Below are 20,754 nucleotides of genomic sequence, written 5' to 3' on the forward strand. Positions count from 1 at the left end.
ACATTTGTCAAAAGAGAGAGAAAAGTAAATCCTACTTGCTCATCAAGGATCTGCAATTTGGAATTGAATCATCTTCTATTTTTTTAAATAAAATTTTTATTTTCAAGCAAACACAAACACACAAAACATATAACATAAAAACCTCTTCAACTGCATACAGTGTGTCGATTGGTTACAAGATCTTTCTGTGTCCTTTCCATAGTCATCACTTGAGCTTTATCAAAAATAATATATTGTCAATCAAATATCTTTGTATACATTTATTATTATACTTCATTTGTTTGATTATCACTATTGATAATCACAATCTGTTTTTAACAAACCAATGCTGGCTTCCAACAATCACCTTGCTTGCTTATAGGTGCTCACAAATTCTCTGCTTCATTATATTTTTTTCCAGGATTTTGCCAGGTATTTATGTTAATCTGATTGGCCTATAACCGTGATGGCGAACCTATGGCACACGTGCCACAGGTGACACCCAGAGCTAAATTGGGTAGCACGCTAGCTGTCAGGGCCATTTCCGGAGGGCCATGGGAGGCCATTTTCACCCTCCCCAGGCTTCAGAAAAGTATCCAGAGCCTAGGGTGGAGCCATGCGTGCATGCACAATTGGGCGGGGAGATTGTGTGGGCACATGTGCGTGCATGATAGCGCATGGATGTGCAATTTTGGCATGCCATAATAAAAAGGTTTGCCATCACTGCCCTATAACAGTGATGGCGAACCTTTTTGTAAAAGCATGCCAAAAGTGTGTGCACGTACATGCCCATGCCCACAGTTCAATGCACCTTGCCAACCTGCGTGTGCACATGTGATCCCGACCCACCCAGCACATGTGTGCTTGATCTCCACAGGCTCCGGAGGCTTTCCTGAAGCCTGGGGAGGATAAAAACGGCCTCCCGCGGAGGTCCTCCGGAAGCCAGAAATGAATTGTTTCCGAACTTCCAGTTGGCCTGTTGGGTCCGTTTTTTGCCCTCCCCAGGGTCCCGAGGGTTTCCTGAAGCTTGGGGGAGGGGCAAAAGTGGCCTCCCCTGGCCCCCCACACACCCTCCAGAAGCCAGAAACAGATCGCTTATGAACTTCCCGTTGGGCCCGTTTTTCACCCTCCCCAGGCTCTGGAGGCTTTCCTGAAGTCTGAGGAGGGCGAAAATGGCCTTCCCCAGCCCTCTGGAAGGCCAAAAATCAGCTGGTGCCCCGGACCTGACAGCTCGGTGTCCATGTGCCATAGGTTGCCATCACAGGCCTATAATTTCTTGTATCATTCCCCCCCCCCCCCGCACGTTTGAAATCACATCAGTTCTTTTCCAATACTTTGGTATTTCTCCTGTTACATAAAATTTCAAAGATTACACTCCGTGCAAGGGTGGGTTCCTGCCAGTTCTAACCTCTTCTATAGAAGAGGTTCCACAAATCTACAGTGCCTTTTAGAACCAGTTCCAGCTCCCTCCCCCCACCCATCCGCACATCATCAAGATGAAGAGTGAGAGGAGGAATTCTGGGAGTTGAAGTCCACAAATCTTAAAGCTGTCAAGTTTGAACACCCGAGTTGTTTTTTTCTAAAGGGTTAGGGGTGCAAGGGTCTTGTAACTTGACAGCTTTAAGACTTGCATGCTTCAAATGCTGGAGTTTCTGAGCCAACATTTTGGTTGCTAAGCAAGAGCATTGTTAAGTGAGTTTCACTTTTACAAGTTGGCCATGCCCACCCAGTCACATGGCTAGCAAGCCACTCCCACCCAGTCACATGGCCAGCAAGCCACTCCCACAAAGCAGGCCATACTACAGAAGAGGGTCTAGAATTTTTTGAAACTCATCATTGATTTCGTGGTTCCAAAATTATATCATCTAGAATTCTAGGCAATGCAACAATATACAGATTTAGAGAACACAACACAACACAATACAGTAATATAGACAGGAAGACTCTACCTAGATATTGTTTAGAAGCAATGTGAGTGGTCACTTCAAAGTTTCGTCTCATATTTCATTATTCATTATTAATAGGATGAAGCTGGAAATGATTTAGGGCTGCACACGCGCCAAATGAAAAACTATCTGGAACAATCTTTGCCGGCCCCAAAGGGGGTGCATTTTCTCGCTGCCTGTTTGCATGTCATTCCCCACAAGGACAGGTTCCTTTGATTTAGTGCCTGCTTATTGCAAACGAAGTTTTGGGCTCAGCTCCTGGGGGATGAATGCACTCTTGGGGCACCTGAACGGAAAGGTGGGGGATAGACGGCTATGGACAAAAACTATCGACGTGGTGGCACAGTAGGAACCGCGGAATCAATGAAAACATCTTGCAAACGCTTTAGAGTGGAAACGGAACGAGCGTGATTTTCAGCCTTATGTCACTAGATGGCGCGCTACAAAGAAACCTAGAAAATAGTGAATACAGTACAGTAGTGGCATTACTAGTCTAATTGTGGGGAGGGGGTGTTAGAGGCTTGAGCTGGAAGGTGTTGAAACGATAGAGTACTAGATTGCTAGAGAGGATGTGGTAGAGATGATGCGAAGGATAGAGGAACTTCCTCTTCCGCCTGACCCACGGGAGGAGGATGGCATTGGCGGAGCCTCTTGTGCCGTTTGGAGGGTCGAAGCGGCCGCTGGAAGGTGAGTGGAGAGCAGGTGGGAGGAGAAGCCGGGAACAAGTCGGGCCCTTTGGGTTCCTCCAAGGCGTGGAAGCAGAGAAAGCAACGAGGGTGAAACATCGCTGTTGCTGTTGCATATCCTTTCTCTCCCCAAATGTTTTTATCCTTTGCATGATTTAAAATTGATGCCTGTGATTTTACCAATGGGGGATTTGGTAAATTTAAAGAAATCTTTATATGTTTTTCATATTTTTAACCACCTATCTCCTTCACCTTCGCGTAACACTTGATTCATTTTATGACATGTTGATTCATTTTATGACATGTTGATTCATTTTCTGGACATGTTGTGTTACTGGCAAGTGAGGCGTTTCATGAGCAAAATGTGTGTTTTAAATTTGCAGAGGTTTTGGGCACCGTTTCATCTGTTAATGACCCCACCTTTTTAAAATTAGATCAAAAAATCGGAGTGAATCCACTTCTGGGACTTACTGCACAGGGAAATACGCATACATGTTTCCTCATACATAACTTCCTAGATGTGTAAATTTCTGTGTGCATATACATGTATGGTATAATCTTTAGTATTTTCAGGTAAATTTTATAATGTCAATTTACAATCCTAATAATTTCATGATTTACCTAAGCCCAAAAGAGAATTTCATGATTGGATATATGAATGGATATTTTTTAACTTGGATCTTGCTAGTTCTCTATATGCCTAATTGTAATTGTAATTAATGTTAGAGATTAAGCTAGCATTTTGATGTGTTTGCTTTTTCGTGGTAATATATGCAAGGCTTTTTTGCTCTTTTCACAGGTTCTGCAGCCATTTTTAACCACAATGAAACTAATCCATTAATATGAATCTTACAGTGGTGGATGCCAAGAAGAGCATCCTGGATTCAAGAGGGATTTGAATCAAAGCACCACCAGTTAGAGATTAAAAATATTTCTACTTCCTAGAGAATCCAAGATTATAAGTGTTGAAAAAACCCCACAATCTGTCTATTGTGGGGGGAAAAACAGATTACCAATCACAGCTGATTATGCACGAGGGAATCCACACCACAAAAAATATACAAAAATGCTTGGAATGTGGCAAACGCTTTACTCGGAGCAACTTCCTCATGGAAGCACCCACACCCGAGAGAAATTCTACCAGTGCTCCCAATGTGGCAAAAGGTTTAGCACAAACACCAGTCTGGTGAGACATAAGAAGACTCACACTGGGGAGAAACCTTTTGATTGTCCTGATTGTGGGAAAAGTTTCATCCAGAATTCTGACCTAGTGATGCACCAGAGGACTCACACGGGAGAGAAACCATATGCGTGTCCAGAGTGTGGGAAAAGTTTCAGTAAGAATTTCAATCTGGTGATACACCAGAGGATTCATACAGGATATAAACCATATGAGTGTTTGTATTGTGGGAAAAAGTTCAGCCAGAATGCCAACCTGGTAATACACCAGAGGACTCACACAGGAGAAAAACCATATGAGTGTCTGTATTGCGGGAAAGGTTTCACTCAGAATGCCAACCTTGTGATGCACCAGAGGACTCACACAGGAGAGAAACCATTTGAGTGTCCGGATTGTGGGAAAAGTTTCCAGCAGAATTCCAAGCTGGTGATACACCAGAGGACTCACACAGGAGAGAAACCATATGAATGTCTGGATTGTGGGAAAGGTTTCAAGGAAAATTCCACCCTGCTGTTACACCAGAGAACTCACACCGGAGAAAAACCATATGAGTGTTCAGATTGTGGAAAAGCTTTTAGTAGGAATTCTAACCTGCTGATCCATCAGAAGGCTCATACTGGAGATAAACCATATGAGTGTTCAGATTGTGGGAAAGGTTTCAATTGGAATTCAGATTTGGTGATACACCAGAGGATTCATACAGGAGAAAAACCATATGAGTGCCTGGATTGCGGGAAAAATTTCAGTCGGAATTCCCACCTGGTGGAACACCAGAGAACTCACACAGGAGAAAAACCATATGAGTGTCCTGATTGTGGGAAAAGTTTCTATCGTAATTCTAACTTGGTGGTACACCAGAGAACCCACACAGGGGACAAACCATATCAGTGTATAGAGTGCGGTAAGAGTTTCCATTGGAATTCTGCCCTGGTGATACACCAGAGAACTCACACAGGAGAAAAACCATATGAGTGTCTGGAGTGTGGGAAAAGTTTCATTCGGAATTCTGACTTGGTGATACACTGGAGGACTCACACTGGAGAGAAACCATATGAGTGTCCAGATTGTGGGAAAGATTTCAGTGCTCAATCTAGCCTCATAAATCATGTAAGATTACACACAGGAGAGAAACCATTCAAATGCCCAGATTGCGGACAGTGTTTCACACAAAATTCCTCCTTTATCACACATAAGAAATTCCACATGAGAAAAAAATTGGCGTGTGTAGATGAAGATTCTTGAATTTTATTTCTCATCTCTCATAGCAAGCTCAGTTGGGAATTCTATCTATTTTAATGTCTTGCCTGATTCTTTTTAATCAAACATGTCTTAATTTTGAACATGAGGGACGGGATCTGAATTGGGAGATCCAAGCTCTTGTTTTGACCCAGCCTTCACAGAAGCAAGGAACAGACTCCTCTTTATTTACCTGTTGTGAATTAATTGCATTCACCCACTGAAAGTCCAGGCAAGAGTCCTGCAAGGAGTTAACTGTAGCAATAGACCTTATCAGTTCATTTCATCGAAGTGAAAGGCCGTGAGCTCCCAGCCAAAAGGCTGCAAATTGAGTTCTGGCAAGGCAATCTTTGTTGCATGAAACACAATGAGCAAAGTCTCTGGCAATACGAACTGTTGTCTCCTACAATCACCACTTCCCTTTCTTTCTATTTATTCCCCAGCCAGGATGCTATTCAGCGTCCACGTTTTATTTGCTTCCCGAGTCGACTCCTTGTCGTCCTCGACTCCTTGTCGTCCGTTGTTCACTTCTCCTATCTGCTCTACGAATACATGCATCTGGAACAGATCCAGCTGTTCTACCTCATGCATCTCTGACTCCAAAGGCAGCTGCCTCTTCTGCTGGGAAATGCCAGGCAGCCGTGGTTCTATCTCTATCTGACGCTGAGCATCCATCAGAGCCTTCTCCAGGCTCCAGAACTGACCCAAGTTCTTCCCAAACCTCCTCAACCTCTGAGTCTGCCACCAGCTTCCCTAACAACTGACAGGCCACAACAGCTCTGAGTTTCCTTGCCTCTGCAAATGAAGATGCACAGGTATGTGCATGCTTCCCTGCCACTTCTGTGGCCTGGTAGTTTGGGACCCCTGTTCTAGGATCAAAATTTTGACCCCCATTGTGGTAATAAGTCGAAGATTACCTGTATTATACACACCAAATATCCAGCTTTAAGTGCAGTGGAGGAATGGTTGGTGAAGGTGATGGAATTTTCAAACAACTACAATATATTGATTTCCTCAATCAGAGAAAAGACATTCTCTACATTCATTACTGATTGGAAGTTTGTTAAGAGATTTGGGTGAAACAAAAAAAAGTTATCATTTACAGTTGTGATTATTAGAGAAACAAAGCAGGTAATAGAAAAGAGAGTTTTTGCAACCATAGAGTAAGAAGTAATTTTGTATTTCTAATTATAATTACTGTAAAGGAAATTGGAAGTAACTTCCCACTATTTCTAACTTTTTCTTTTTACGTTTTGATTTCTTTTTTCTTCTATTTGATGTATTTATTTGTGTTAGTTTTTAATCTTCAGTTTAAAATTATTAATATAAATTATATTAAAAAAATCCAGTGTAAGAGTCAAAGACACTGAATGGAAACCACGAGTTCCAGTTTTAAGTTAAACAGGAAGGTGGCTGCCAGGTGCTATGAAATCCCAATTTGACAGGCCGATTGAGAGACCGAAAATATGCCCATGCAGATCGGTTGGCTGGCAGGGGGAGTTTAAAATGAGAGAAGAGCCTCTTTCTTGGCTTAGGATGCCAACCAGGAACTGCTTTGTATGCCTGCTTGAGTTTCTGAATAAAAGGGAATCAATAAAATTTATTCATTTTAATTTATTAAATGTATATTCCTGCAGTCTGATTATTACAATGTCATAAATAGCAGTATAATACTATAAGGTTAAAAACATCAAAACATTGGGCACATATGTTGGGGTTAATTTATTTCAGATTCCTCCATACAACAGAGCTCAGAGCCAATAGCTGAAATGGCTACTGTCCATACCTTATTAGATCTGCATTGTAAATGGCAGTTTAGGGTGTTTCTTAAAAAAAAAATCAGTCTGGTGATTAGTCAGCCATGGTGGGAATGTCAGGGTTTCAAGTAACATACCCATAGCAAACAAAACTCTGAGGCAGGCAATTTCCTCAAAGAATAGGTTTATTGGATATGACATATTGGCACAGGCTGGTGAAAACTGACTGAATGAAGTTTCTTGGATGAGAAGCAAAACATCTTCAAAAGAAAAAACAAAGTCCAGTTGCCTCTTGAAAAACCACTTTTGGGACAACCATGACCTAGATGACAGAATCTTTATGGACTTTGCATTCTATGTGTTGCATTTTGTGATTAAAAGAAAAGCTCCCCCCTTAAGTCAAATGGAAAGTATAAAATTAAAATTGGGGAAGTAAAAGCAGCTGATACAAACAGGGATAGCAGTAGGGGTAAAGAAACGTAATAGGATTTTAATACGTTATTGTTAACTGAAAAGGTATTTGTTATCTGATCCCGACTTCCCCTCTTCAGTTTAAATCCTACTTATTTTTATTTGTATCTCTCCTTTATTATTTTTTCAATTTAGCCACTCTAACCATCCTTTATGTTATTTATACATAAATGAAATGTGTATAACCTCTCCTCAGTAAACGCTTCAGTTTACCAGAAACAATGGTAGTCAGTATATAACAATCAGATTAAAATCCACAAACATATAAATGACATATATAAAAATGTAAAAATCTATATTAAGAAATAATTAATATAAAAACAACTATACAACCCCCTAAGCCCATGAGGGCGAAACTATGGCACGCGTGCCACAGGTGGCATGTGGAGCCATTTCTCAGGGCACACGATGTGTTGTCCTCTCAGCTGGCCAGCGCACATGTGCGCACTGGCCAGCTGACTTCAGCCTTCTTTTGAGGCCATTTTTTGCCCTCTGGAGGCTTCCCTGAACTCCAACGTGCGAAAAACCGGCCCTATGGGCAAACCGGAAATTCAGGAATGGATTTCCAGTTTGCTGGTAGGGGCTCCACCACAAAACCGCACTCGACTAAACGTGCCCGACTAAACCGCGTCGCTGACGTTATCAACAGGGCGACAACAGCGCGGAGACAGAAGCATGCTGTAAACCCTAAACCTAAAATTAACCCCTAAACCTAACCCTAACCCCCCTAAACCTAATCCTAAACCTAACCCTAACCCTTAACCTAACCCTAACCCTTAACCTAACCCTAAACCTAACCCTAACCCTTAACCTAACCCTAAACCTAACCCTAAACCTAACCCTTACCTTAAGTTGAATCGGCTTGCTTTCAAAGTGCTATTTAAAGCGCCCTTCTTTCTCCGCGCTGACTGTTGTCGCCCTGTTGATGACGTCAGCGGTGCGGTTTAATCGGGTGCGGTTTAGTCGAGCGCGGTTTTGACGGGTCGCGGCTGGTAGGACCGTTTTTCGCCGTCTGGAGACTTCAGGAGGCTTTCCTAAAGACTCTGGAGAGCGAAAAACGATCCTACGGACAAACCGGAAGTAACTTCTGATTTGCTTGTAGGGTAGTTTTTCAGCCTCCGGAGCCTTCATGGAAGCCCTCTGAAGTCTCTGGAGGGTGAAAATCAGCCCTACGGTGAACCCGGAAGTTTGGGAATGGTGACTTCCGGTTTGTCCATAGGGGCGATTTTTGACCTCCGGAGCCTTCAGGAGGCTTCCCTGAAGGCTCCTGAGGCCTCCAGACGGCATCCAGGGGTGGGGTGGGGGCTGTTTTCGCCCTCCATAGGCTCTTAGAAAGCCTCTGGAGCCTGGGGACAATGAAAAAAACATGGCAAACGCAGGGGGAGGTCACTGGTTGCATGCATGCGCAAATGCTGGGAGGGATGCACATATATTATGGGTGTGGCACGCTAGCGCGCAAACCCCCTCCTGTGCTCCCCCCGCTTTTGGCACCGCAGCCAAAAAAGGTTTGCCATCACTGCCCTAGGCAATAAAATGGATGCAAATGGCCACCTCAGCAATGGAACTATCTGAGCATATCTCATTGTCTTAGAACCCCACGCCTGAGGATGAAGCCAAGTCTTGAGAGCCTTCAGAAGCTCAAAAAGGGTAGAATTAATCTCATTTCGGGAGAATGAATATTCAATAAGATGGGGGCCACAGCAGAGAAGACATGTCTTCTCAGATTCACTGAAGGCAGATCCCCAGATAACGGCACCTGCCGCAAGTCTTCTTTGCCAGGTCTCATCGGGCAGGCTGAAATAAGCAGGGAAAGGCTCAGTCCCATACCAGGAAGGGTTTCAAAGGCAGAACCAACACCGTGAACTCCACTCACAAGCAAAGTGGCAAGGAAGGAAGCTTCAGAAGCATATATAGCTTATCCAGAATTGCATTCTCTATCAGCTAAAACTTGGATACTCTTCAAGGGCAGGTCCTGCAGAGTTTATTGAAGTCATCCAAGAGGTGGCGCAGAGAGTGCAGCACTGCAGGCTACTTCAGCTGTTAGCTGCAGTTTGGCTGTTCAAATCTCACCGGCTCAGGGTTGACTCAGCCTTCCATCCTTCCGAGGTGGGTAAAATGAGTACCCAGATTGTTGGGGGCAATATGCTGACTCTGTAAACCGCTTAGAGAGGGCTCAAAGCCCTATGAAGCGGTATACTGCAATGCGCTCTACATGGGGCAGCCCTTGAAGAGTATTCGGAGACTTCAACTCGTCCAGAACGCAGCCGCGCGAGCGATTGTGGGTGCACCTCAGTACACCCACGTTACACCTATCCTCCATGAGCTGCACTGGTTACCGATCAGTCTCCGGATACGCTTCAAGGTGCTAGTCGTAACTTATAAAGCCCTTCATGGTATTGGATCTGGGTACTTGAGAGACCGCCTGCTGCCAATTACCTCCCACAGACCCATTAGATCTCACAGGGTTGGCCTCCTCCGGGTGCCATCTACCAGCCAATGCCACCTGGCTATTACCCGGGGGAGGGCCTTCTCTGTGGCAGCTCCGGCCCTCTGGAATGAACTCCCCGCAGGGATTCGGACCCTCACCTTTCTCCAGGCCTTCCGAAAAGCCGTCAAAACCTGGCTTTGCCGGCAGGCCTGGGGGTGATGAGTTCCCTCCCCTCTCAACATGTATGGTTGTGCAACTGTTGTCTACTTTTATTATTTGTATTTTGTCTTTTTATGTTCCCCTTTTTTCCCCCTTGAATTGTTCGCCGCCCTGAGTCCTCCCGGAGAAGGGCGGCATACAAATAATAAAATACAATAAAATACAATACAATATATAAGTCTAACTGCTATTGCTATCCAATATGCAGATAATTAAGGCATGATTAACGGGTGGGTTGCTACTGGTTTTACTACGGGTTTGCAACCTACGCACTACCCGCACATGCTGTTCAATGTAAATTGTCCTTCACACATGTGCAGAACAATTTACAATGAAGTGTGCACGCGCAAGTCACTAAAAACCAAAATGGCGGTGGCCAAGTGATGGCAAGGGAACCGGTTTGGGGGGCATGGCACCTCTGATGATTAATCATTGCCAGAGCCTGCAGAATAGCCACAATTGGCTATCAAGTGAAACAGTAATAAAAAGGTTAGGCTGTAGAGTTGTTGATCTCCTGACAGCCAAACCCTGCTAAAATGCAGGAATCTTTAGATCAGCTTCCAGCCTGCAAACTAGTGACCTTCAAGAGTTTTGCCCAAGGTGGCTGGGAATTCTAAAGACTGAAATCTTAGTACTCTGAGAATTGGGAAGGCTGCTCTAGAGAGCAGAGAGCATAATAGAAATACAGAGAGCATGATAGTATCCCCTATCCAAACGTCATTGGAACCAACGTGGGAGACTAGTTTTGTCCCGTGTTATTCTATTAATAAGATGAAGATGACATCTGTTAATGATTTAGGGGCTGAGCATAAAAGGCAAGAACTTCATGAACTTTTAGGAGCCAGCAAGCACCAAGCTAATCTGATGAAGCTAGAGCTCGGCGGATCTAGATATTGTTGGCTGGATGGCGCTCTATGGTCGGGCAATAAACGCTCCTGGATCGTCGCAATTACAGTAACAAGCGCCTGTAGCTGAACTGAAAGGAACTGAGACCATAGAGTCGCGTATTTCTAGAGAGAATATGGAAAGGCGAAGCCCCGGGAAACCTCGTCTTCCGGCTTCCTAATGGAGGATCGCGGTGGCTGTTGTAGTTTTTCCTGGGTCGAAGCCGCAGCTGGAAGGTGAGTGGAGGGCAGGTCGGAGGAGAAGCCGGGAGCGAGTCGGGCGGTTCGGTTTGCTCCACGTTGTAGCAGCAGATAATCAACTCTGCTGAAATACGTCGCCTCTTGCATATCCCCCCCCCCTTCCCAGCCCAATTTTATTCCACCAGGGCTGCAGGTTTTAAGTTGCCTGCAATTTGCTCCTGATTGGGAGATTTCAGTTCTACCGCCACTTTAAAGTAGATTCCCTGTGTTTCTTATGAGCGCATTGCTTTGTTTGCAAGGGAGGAGATTCACAGGCAACACCGGTGCTTTAAATCTTGCAGAGGCTTTAGCATTTCAGAATCAGAATAGATCTGGAAGGGACCTTGGAGGTCTTTTAGTCCAGCCCCCTGTTCAAGCAGGAGATCCTATAACATTTCACGCAAGTGACTGTCCAGCCTCTTCTTAAAAACCTCCAGGGATGAAGCACCCAGAACTTTTGATGGCAAAGTTGTTCCATTGGTTAATTGTCCTCACTGTTAGGAAATTTCTCCTTAGTTTTAGGTTGTTTCTCTCCTTGATTAGTTTCCATCCATTGTTTATTGTCTTGGCCTCTGGTGTTCTGGAGAATAATTTAACCTCCTCTTCTTTGTGGCAGGAAAATACAGACCAATCAGCCTAACATCAATACCTGGGGGGGGGGGGGGAGATTCTGGAAAAAATAATTTAAAAAGCAGATCTGTGAACATCTAGAAACAAAGTTATAAGTAGTAGCAAGCATGGGTTTGTTAAAAACAGATCATGTCAAACCAATCTTATTTTATTCTTTCATAAAGTGACTAAATTAGTAGACCAGTGAACTGCTGTGGACATAGTACACTTAGATTTCAGTAAGGCATTGGACAAAGTAGACCACAAATTCTCTGCTTAGTTATATTTTTCTGGGATTTTACCAGGTATTGATGTCAAGCCGATTGGCTTATAATTTCCTGGATCATTTCCCACCTTTTTGTAGTTTGGAATCACATTAGTTCTTTTCCAGTATTTCTTTTCTGATATTTCTCCTGTGTTACATAAACTTTCAAAGATTCCATTCCGTGGTTCCAAAATTATATCATTCAGAATTGTAGGCAATGCAATAATACATGTTTAGATAATACAACACAACACAATGCAACACAACAAAATACAGAAATTTAGATAGGAAGATAGTATCTCCTACCTAGAACTTTAGAAGCCATGTGGGTGGGCAGTTTAAGGTTTTGTCTCATATTTCATTATAATAGGATGAAGCTGGAAATCACTTAGGGTTGCACACATGCCAAACGAAAAACTGGCTGGAACAATCTTTGCCGGCCCCAAAGGAGATGCACTTTCTCACTGCCTGTTTGCATGTCGTTCCCCACAAGGACAAGTTCCTTTGATTTAGTGGCTGCTTATTGAAAACGAAGCTTCGGGCTCAGCTCCAGAGGGGAGGAGTGCTCTCTTGGGGGGCTTGAAAGAAGAGGTGTGGCATAGATGGTCATGGACAAAAGCTATTGACATGCTCGTTGGGAGTTGAATACGACTTTGACTTCATGGCACAGAAGGAAGTGCAGAATCAATGAAAACATCTTGCAAATGCTTTAGAGTAGAAATGGAATGAGCGCTTTTCAGCCTTATATCACTAGATGGCGATCTTCAGCAAAACAATACTTGTGCCTATGAATAAAGTGAATAAAGTACAATGATGGCATTACTAGTCTAATGGAGGGTAGGTCTTGAGCTGGAAGGAGTTGAAACAATAGAGTAGTGGATTACTAGAGAGGATGTGGAGGAGAGGAGGCAAAGGACTGTTAATGACCCCACCTTTTTAAAATTAGATCAAAAAATCTGAGCGAATCCACTTCTGGGACTTACTGCACAGGGAAATACGCATACATTTTTTTCATACATAACTTCATAGATGCGCAAATTTCTGTGTGCATATACATGTATGGTATAATCTTTAGTATTTTCAGGTAAATTTTATAATATCAATTTACAATGCTAATAATTTTATGATTTCCCGAAGCCAAAAAGATAATTTCATGATTGAATATATGAATGGATATTTGAACTTGGATCTTTCTAGATCTCTAGATGCCAAATTGTAATTGTAATTAATGTTAGAGATTAAACTAGCATTTTGATATGTTTGCTTTTTCGTGGTAATATATGTAGGCTTTTTTCCCCTGTTATCACAGGTTCTGCAGCTATTTTTTAAACCAGGATGAAACTAATCCATTAATATGAATCTCATGGACAGAGGATGCCAAGAAGAGCACCCTGGATTCAAGAGGGGTTTGAATCAAAGCACCACGTGTTAAAAATTAGAAATATTTTTTTACCTCCTGAAGAATCCAAGATTATCAGTGTTGAAAAAAACCCACAGTCTGTCTATTGTGGGGGAAAACAAACATTGCTAATCACAGCTTGTATGAGGGGATCCACACCACAAAATATATGCAATAATGCTTGGAATGTGGCAAACGCTTTACTCAGAACAACTTCCTCCTGGAAGTACCCACAATGGAGAGAAATTCTACCAGTGCTCCCAATGTGGCAAAAGGCTTAGCACACACACCAATCTGGTCAGACATAAGAAGATTCACACTGGGCAGAAACCCTTTGATTCTCCTGATTGTGGGAAAAGTTTCATCCAGAATTCTGACCTAGTGATTCACCAGAGGACTCACACGGGAGAAAAACCATATGCGTGTCCAGAGTGTGGGAAAACTTTCAGTAAGAATTTCAATCTGGTGATACACCAGAGGATTCATACAGGAGATAAACCATATGAGTGTCTGTATTGTGGGGAAAAGTTCAGTCAGAATGCCAAGTTGGTAATACACCAGCGGACTCACACAGGAGAGAAACCATATGAGTGTTCAGATTGTGGGAAAAGTTTCAGTCGGAATTCTTACCTGGTGATACATCAGAGGACTCACACAGGAGAGAAACCATATGAGTGTTCAGATTGTGGGAAAAGCTTCAGTCGGAATTCTTACTTGGTGATACATCAGAGGACTCACACAGGAGAGAAACCATATGAGTGTTTGGATTGTGGGAAAAGTTTCACTCGGAATTCTTACTTGGTGATACACCAGAGGATTCACACAGGAGAAAAACCATATGAGTGTTTGGATTGTGGGAAAAGTTTCAACAATAATTCTAACCTTGTGATACACCAGAGAACTCATACAGGAGAGAAACCTTATGAGTGTTCGGATTGTGGGAAATGTTTCAGTCAGAACTCTAAGCTTGTGATACACCAGAGATCTCACACCGGAGAGAAACCATATCAGTGTTTGGATTGTGGGAAAAGTTTCACTCGGAATTCTTACCTAGTAATACACCAGAGGACTCACACAGGAGAGAAACCATATGAGTGTTTGGATTGTGGGAAAAGTTTCAAAAATAATTCTAACCTGGTGATACACCAGAGAACTCATACAGGAGAGAAACCATATGAGTGTTCGGATTGTGGGAAAAGTTTCAGTCAGAACTCTAAGCTTGTGATACATCAGAGAAGTCACACAGGAGAGAAACCATATGAATGTTCGGATTGTGGGAAAAGTTTCAAAAATAATTCTAAACTTGTGATACACCGGAGGAGTCACACGGGGGAGAAACCATATGAGTGTCTATACTGTGGGAAAAGTTTCAGTCAGAGCTCTTACCTGGTGATACACCAGAGGATTCACACGGGTGAGAAACCATATGAGTGTCCAGATTGTGGGAAAGGTTTCAGTCAGAACTCTTACTTGGTGGTCCACCAGAGGAGACACACGGGCGAGAAACCATATGAGTGTCCGGATTGTGGGAAAGGTTTCCAGCAGAATTCCAGTCTGGTAGTACACCAGAGGACCCACACAGGAGAGAAACCATATGAATGTCCAGATTGTGGGAAAAGTTTCAATCAAAATTGTAAACTTGTTCAACACCAAAGTACTCACACAGGAGAGAAACCATATAAGTGTCCAGATTGTGGGAAAGCTTTCATTTGGAATTATCACTTGGTGAGACACCAGAGGACACACACAGGAGAGAAACCATATAAGTGCCCAGTTTGTGGGAAAAGTTTCCAGCAGAAATCCTATCTGTTCCTACACCAGAGGACTCACACAGGAGAGAAACCATATGAGTGTCCAGATTGTGGGAAAGCTTTCAGTAGGAATTCTGACCTGCTGAAACACCAGAGGACTCACACAGGAGAGAAACCATATGAGTGTCCAGATTGTGGGAAAAGCTTTAGTCATAATTCCTACTTGGTTATACACCAGAGAACTCACACTGGGGAGAAACCGTATGAGTGTCCAGATTGTGGGAAAAGTTTCAGTAATCATTCTAACCTTCTGAAACACCAGATGACTCATACAGGAGAGAAACCATATGAGTGTTCAGATTGTGGGAAAAGCTTTAGTCATAATTCCTACTTGGTTACACACCAGAGAACTCACACAGGAGAGAAACCATATGAGTGTCTTTACTGTGGTAAAAGTTTCAGTCAGAACTCTAACCTGGTGATACACCAGAGGACTCACACAAGACAGTAACTACCGTATTTTCACCCATATAACCCGCCCACGCAAATAACCCGCACACGCGAATAACCCGCGGGTTTTCCGGATCGTGTAAAATATTTCCCGTATACCCCGCCCACGCATATAACCCGCGATGAGTAAAAGAGAAGGGAAACAGCTGAGATGGGGGGGAAGAAACGGAGAAAGAAGCCTGCGCAAGCTGGGGAAGAGGAAAGGAACGGAGGAGAAGGAAACAGCTGAGATCGGGGTGGGGGAAGAAACGGAGAAAGAAGCCTGCGCAAGCTGGGGAAGAGGAAAGGAATGGAGGAGAAGGAAACAGCTGAGATCGGGGTGGGGGAAGAAACGGAGAAAGAAGCCTGTGCAAGCCTCCGATCGTGTAAAATATTTTCCGTATACCCCGCCCACGCATATAACCCGCAGGGGGGGGCGCTGTGCATGCAAAAAACGCATATAACCCGCGGGTTATATGGGTGAAAATACGGTATGTCCCCAGACTGTGGGAATAGTTTTACTCAAAATTCCAACCTGATGATGCAGCACACAGGAGAGAAACCATATGTGATTCCAGATTGTGGGAAATCTTTGAGTTGGAATTCTGACCTGGTGGGAGACCAGAGGGCTCACACAGGATGAGTTCCTACATTGTGGGAAAGTTTCAGCTGGAATTCCTACCTGGTGGAATAATAGGGAACTGACACAGAAGAGGAGCCCTAGGTCTAATCTAATAAATCATGTCAGTTTAATGTCAGGGGGAGGGCCTTTTCTGTGGCAGCTCCGGCACTTTGGAACAAACTCCCCGCAGAGATTCGGACCCTTGCCTCTCTCCAGGCCTTCCGAAAAGCCGTTAAAACCTGGCTGTGTCGGCAGGCCTGGGGTTGATGAGTTCCCTTCCCCTCTCGAATCGTGTGGCTGTTGGTTGTTTTTAATGCTTGTATTTGTAGTTTTTGTGTTCCCCTTTCCCTCCTTGGGTTTGTGCGCCGCCCTGAGTCCTGCAGGGAATAGGGCGGCATATAAATAAAATGAAACTCAAACTCAAACTTAAACACAGATCAGAAGCCATTCAGACGCCCAAACTGTGGTCACTGTTTCAGTAACAACTCTACTATTATTAAAGACAAGACTCATACAGGAGGAAAACCATCAGCTTTCTGATTAGAAGGAAAGCTTGATGGGATCCTAGAAAACTTCCTAAGAAAACATAGAAAATATTCCTTGCTTGTTTTCAGCTTCCTGGATTATTTTCAGCCAAAGAGCCAAGTTTATTTAGACATGAGAGAATCAGAAGAAATGCTCAGACACAATAAGATTTCCTTGCAAAAATCAATGAATCAATAAATGAGAATTAGGATTTCAACAAGAATTTTCTGAAAGCATAATAAGAAACTAAATACAACTACATATAATTAGAATATTCCTAGAGCATCAAATCATTCTTATTGTATCCAATTTGATATATTACAGAAAGAGAAGAGTCCTGGAGGTGCAGTGGTGAGAATGTAGTATTGCAAAGGCAGTAATCATTCCAAGATACTGGTAGTCCTTGACTTACCATTCATTTAGTGATCATTCGCAGTTACAACGTCACTGAAAAAAGTGAGTTATGACCGTTTTTCATACGTAGGACCATTGCAGCATCAACATTCAGATGCTTTGCCATTGATGGTTGCAATGTCTTGGGGTTATGGGATCCTTTTTTGTGACCTTCTGACAACCCAAATCAATGGGGAAGCCATTTTAACAACTGGAGTGATTCATTTAACAAATGTGACAAGGAAGGTTGTAAAATGGGGCAAAACTCACTTAACAACTGTCTCGCTTAGAAACAGAAATTTTGGGTTCAATTGTGGTTGTAAGTTGAGGATGTAATAAGAATATTTGCCTCGCCCCTGCCTGGATACTAATATTCTGCAGTAATGTTTCTAAAGATATATTATTTCATGAGAGACATTTATTTTGTTGTAATAGATTTTAATTGGCCCTCAGCCTGGAGTATTTGGTATAATTCATGAATTTGGTGAGATGTGACATACAAATTTAATAAGAAAATAAATTTGAATATGTTTAAGATACAGACATATTCACATTAAGTATTTTGTGGTCATTTGGTTGTTCAAAAATATATAATAGTTTTTAAAAGAAGAACACCGGAAGCAAGTTAAGAAAAAAATAAGAATAAAAACTAGGAAACGGGCAAGAAATGATGGATAAGTGTGGTAGAAAGAGTAAAAAAAAATACTCTTGAATATATATTAATAATGTATACCATTAATAGAATTATATATAGGTTGGAAAATTACCTTGTAAATTAGATAAATAGAATTTGTATGAGAGTACTATATTATATTTATATTTATATTTATATATATATATATATATATATATATAATGTTATATTTTATGCTGATAAATAAATAAAGGGAGACTAGTATAGATCTATTTCAAGCTATTTAGCTCTCATCAGCTAGTCATACCCATGTTGGGAATCGAACCTGTGCTCTATTGCCTCTTAGGCAGATGTGTTAACCATTGAGCTACAAAGCTCGACTCCTTATCAGCCAGCCAGGGTGAGAGGTATATATTTAAAGTCACAACCCCTGGTATGCCCAAATATGGGAGGAAGGTCACACTTCCACACTCTGTCTTCGGCTCGTCACAAGAGACCATCCAGACAGAAACCCAATATTTTTTTACTGTTGTCTTTTTGTTACATTTGTATGTAAAAACAAATGTAACAAAAAGGCAACAGTAAAAAAATATTGGGTTTCTGTCTGGATGGTCTCTTGTGACGAGCCGAAGACAGAGCGTGGAAGTGTGACCTTCCTCCCATATTTGGGCATACCAGGGGTTGTGACTTTATATATATATATATATATATATATATATATATATATATATATGTATATGTATATGTATATGTATATGTATATGTATATGTATATGTATATGTATATGTATATGTATATGTATATGTATATGTATATGTATATGTATATGTATATGTATATGTATGTGTGTGTGATTAGTAGTGAAAAACTAGAATTCAATAATTTGAGATTAGACAAAGAAGATACTTTAATGAAAACATCTACTAATAGAAATATAAGGATTGAAGGATTTGAAAGAATATGAGTAGATGTATATTAAATGCTTGGATGGTTGTGATTAATACTAGAAGTGTAAATACTCAATAATGAAAGAAGGAAGGATCGTGTGTTTGAATATTAGAGTGATATGGGAGGGGAAAGAAAAAAAAGGCTAAAGTAAGAGGTAGAAATAAGAGGAGAATAATAGTAAAAACTGACACTAAAATGTTATAAGGTATGGAAGAACTAGCAGAAGGTTTAGAACTGAAGGACGATAGTAAAAGTTATGTGTTAACAAAATGAAAAATGAAAATGAAATGTAATTATTAGGAATCTTGTTATGTTTATTTGTATTGAAATGTATGATACTCAGGTATCACACCATCCAAGCATTAAGATGTGTAAAATAAAATATAAAAAACTTGGAGATTATATATATATGTGTAAAAACTTGGATGGTGTAAATAAATTATTTATTTATCAGCATAAATATAACAAATGTAACAAAAAAGGCAACAGTAAAAAATATTGGGTTTCTGTCTGGATGGTCTCTTGTGATGACCCTTGACAGAGAGTGGAAGTGTGACCTTCCTCCCATACTTGGGCATACGTGACTTTAAGTATATATATATATATATATATATATATATATATATATATATATATATATATATATATATATATATATATATATATATATATATATATATATATATATATATATATATATATATATATATATATCCATGTTTTTACACACACACACAAACACATTCGTAGATTTTCACGGGTGTAAGTATGCTGGTCTTGTTGTATTCGGGTCTTTTCCCGTGTAAGATTGAGATTGTCTTGGCAACGTTTCGGCGAGGTAGGTCCCACTCAACACCAGCCTGAAGATGGTGAGTGGGACCTCGCCGAAACGTTGCCAAGACAATCTCAATCTTACACGGGAAAAGACCTGAATACAACAAGACCAGCATAGGTTTTAATGCCTCCATTTCATGTAAAATATAAATAATATACAGAAATGGGTGCTTTTTAATGACCATGTTTTAAATATTTCTAGAAAATTCCTCAAAGGTCTATATAATGTCTGTTCTACAATAGTATAATTTTTAAATGTTCTCTAGGGTTTTCTCACGTGCAGGTCAAATATTTCAGTTGATTTTATTTTGCATTTGCTCATCTTCCAGATTTCTTGAACATTGCATATTTTATTTTCTGGAACAATTTGAGTCATACATTGTACTTCTTCTTTTCATTCCTCGTTAAGACTTTTGTCAAAAGAAAGAGAAAGGTAAATCCTGCTTGCTCATTATGGAGCCACAATTCTGAATTCAATCTTCTTAGTTTAAGTCAAATAATGTGCTTCTCAAATTGCACCAGCATGGTTCTCGGTTTTGTATAATGTATCTCCTTCAAATCATGGAAGTAAAAGATCTCTATCAGGCTTTCCAAAGTAAGAATTGGTTTTCCTGTGAAATATGAAAAAAGATAAAAGAATTCCAGTTGAGTAGTGTGGTGGAGCTCTCACCTCACAATCAGGAGGCTGTGAGTTCGATCCTAGGTAGCGGCAGATCTCTCTCTCTCTCTCTCTCTCTCTCTCTCTCTCTCTCCCTCCCTCCCTCCCTCCCTCCCTCCCTCTCTCTCTCTCTCCCCCCCTCTCCCTCGCTCTCCCTCCCTCCCTTTCTCTCTCCCTCCCCCCCCCTCGGCACAATGAGACTATATCTGCTGTAAACTCCACATTGGTGACAGGAAGGACATCTGGCCAACACTCAGCTCTATTCAGTTGCCCTGACTCCACCCCGCAAGGGAAACATTACGGGCTCATTAAACAACAAAGAAGATAAAACAATTCCAGGTCACTTGACAGACGGAAAGCCTTGCGTTTTGGGGAACAGAATGCAGTCTGGCCAATAGCTGGGTTGGTTGGTCGAGGAAATTATGCAGCTGGTGTCCAAATTAAGACAGAGACCCTGGCAGTAATTTTATATACATCTATTTAATATCTATGTTTAGACCAAACAAGGTAGGCACATCACAACATCCTGAGGTAAATCGCCAGGTAAATCTCAGAACAGCATACAGAGCGCACAGAAGAAAAAACAGGAACTCCCCCTTT

The 20,754-nt window shown here is 41.7% G+C and overlaps 1 protein-coding gene across 1 annotated transcript in view; it reads left to right on the forward strand.

Annotated features, from left to right (window-relative positions):
• Positions 1-2,539: 2,539 nt before the first annotated feature.
• Positions 2,540-20,754, forward strand: part of LOC116504235 (zinc finger protein 268-like) — a 49,317-nt gene continuing 31,102 nt past the window's right edge. Inside the window, exons 1-3 of the mRNA XM_032211128.1 lie at positions 2,540-2,612; positions 3,411-4,721; positions 13,846-15,557. Of these exons, the coding sequence (XP_032067019.1) occupies positions 3,678-4,721; positions 13,846-15,557 (2,756 nt within the window). The 5' untranslated portion in view covers positions 2,540-2,612; positions 3,411-3,677. The remainder of the gene's footprint in view (positions 2,613-3,410; positions 4,722-13,845; positions 15,558-20,754) is intronic.

The sequence above is a fragment of the Thamnophis elegans genome, chromosome 2, assembly GCF_009769535.1.
Source record: "Thamnophis elegans isolate rThaEle1 chromosome 2, rThaEle1.pri, whole genome shotgun sequence".
Lineage (NCBI taxonomy): Eukaryota > Metazoa > Chordata > Lepidosauria > Squamata > Colubridae > Thamnophis > Thamnophis elegans.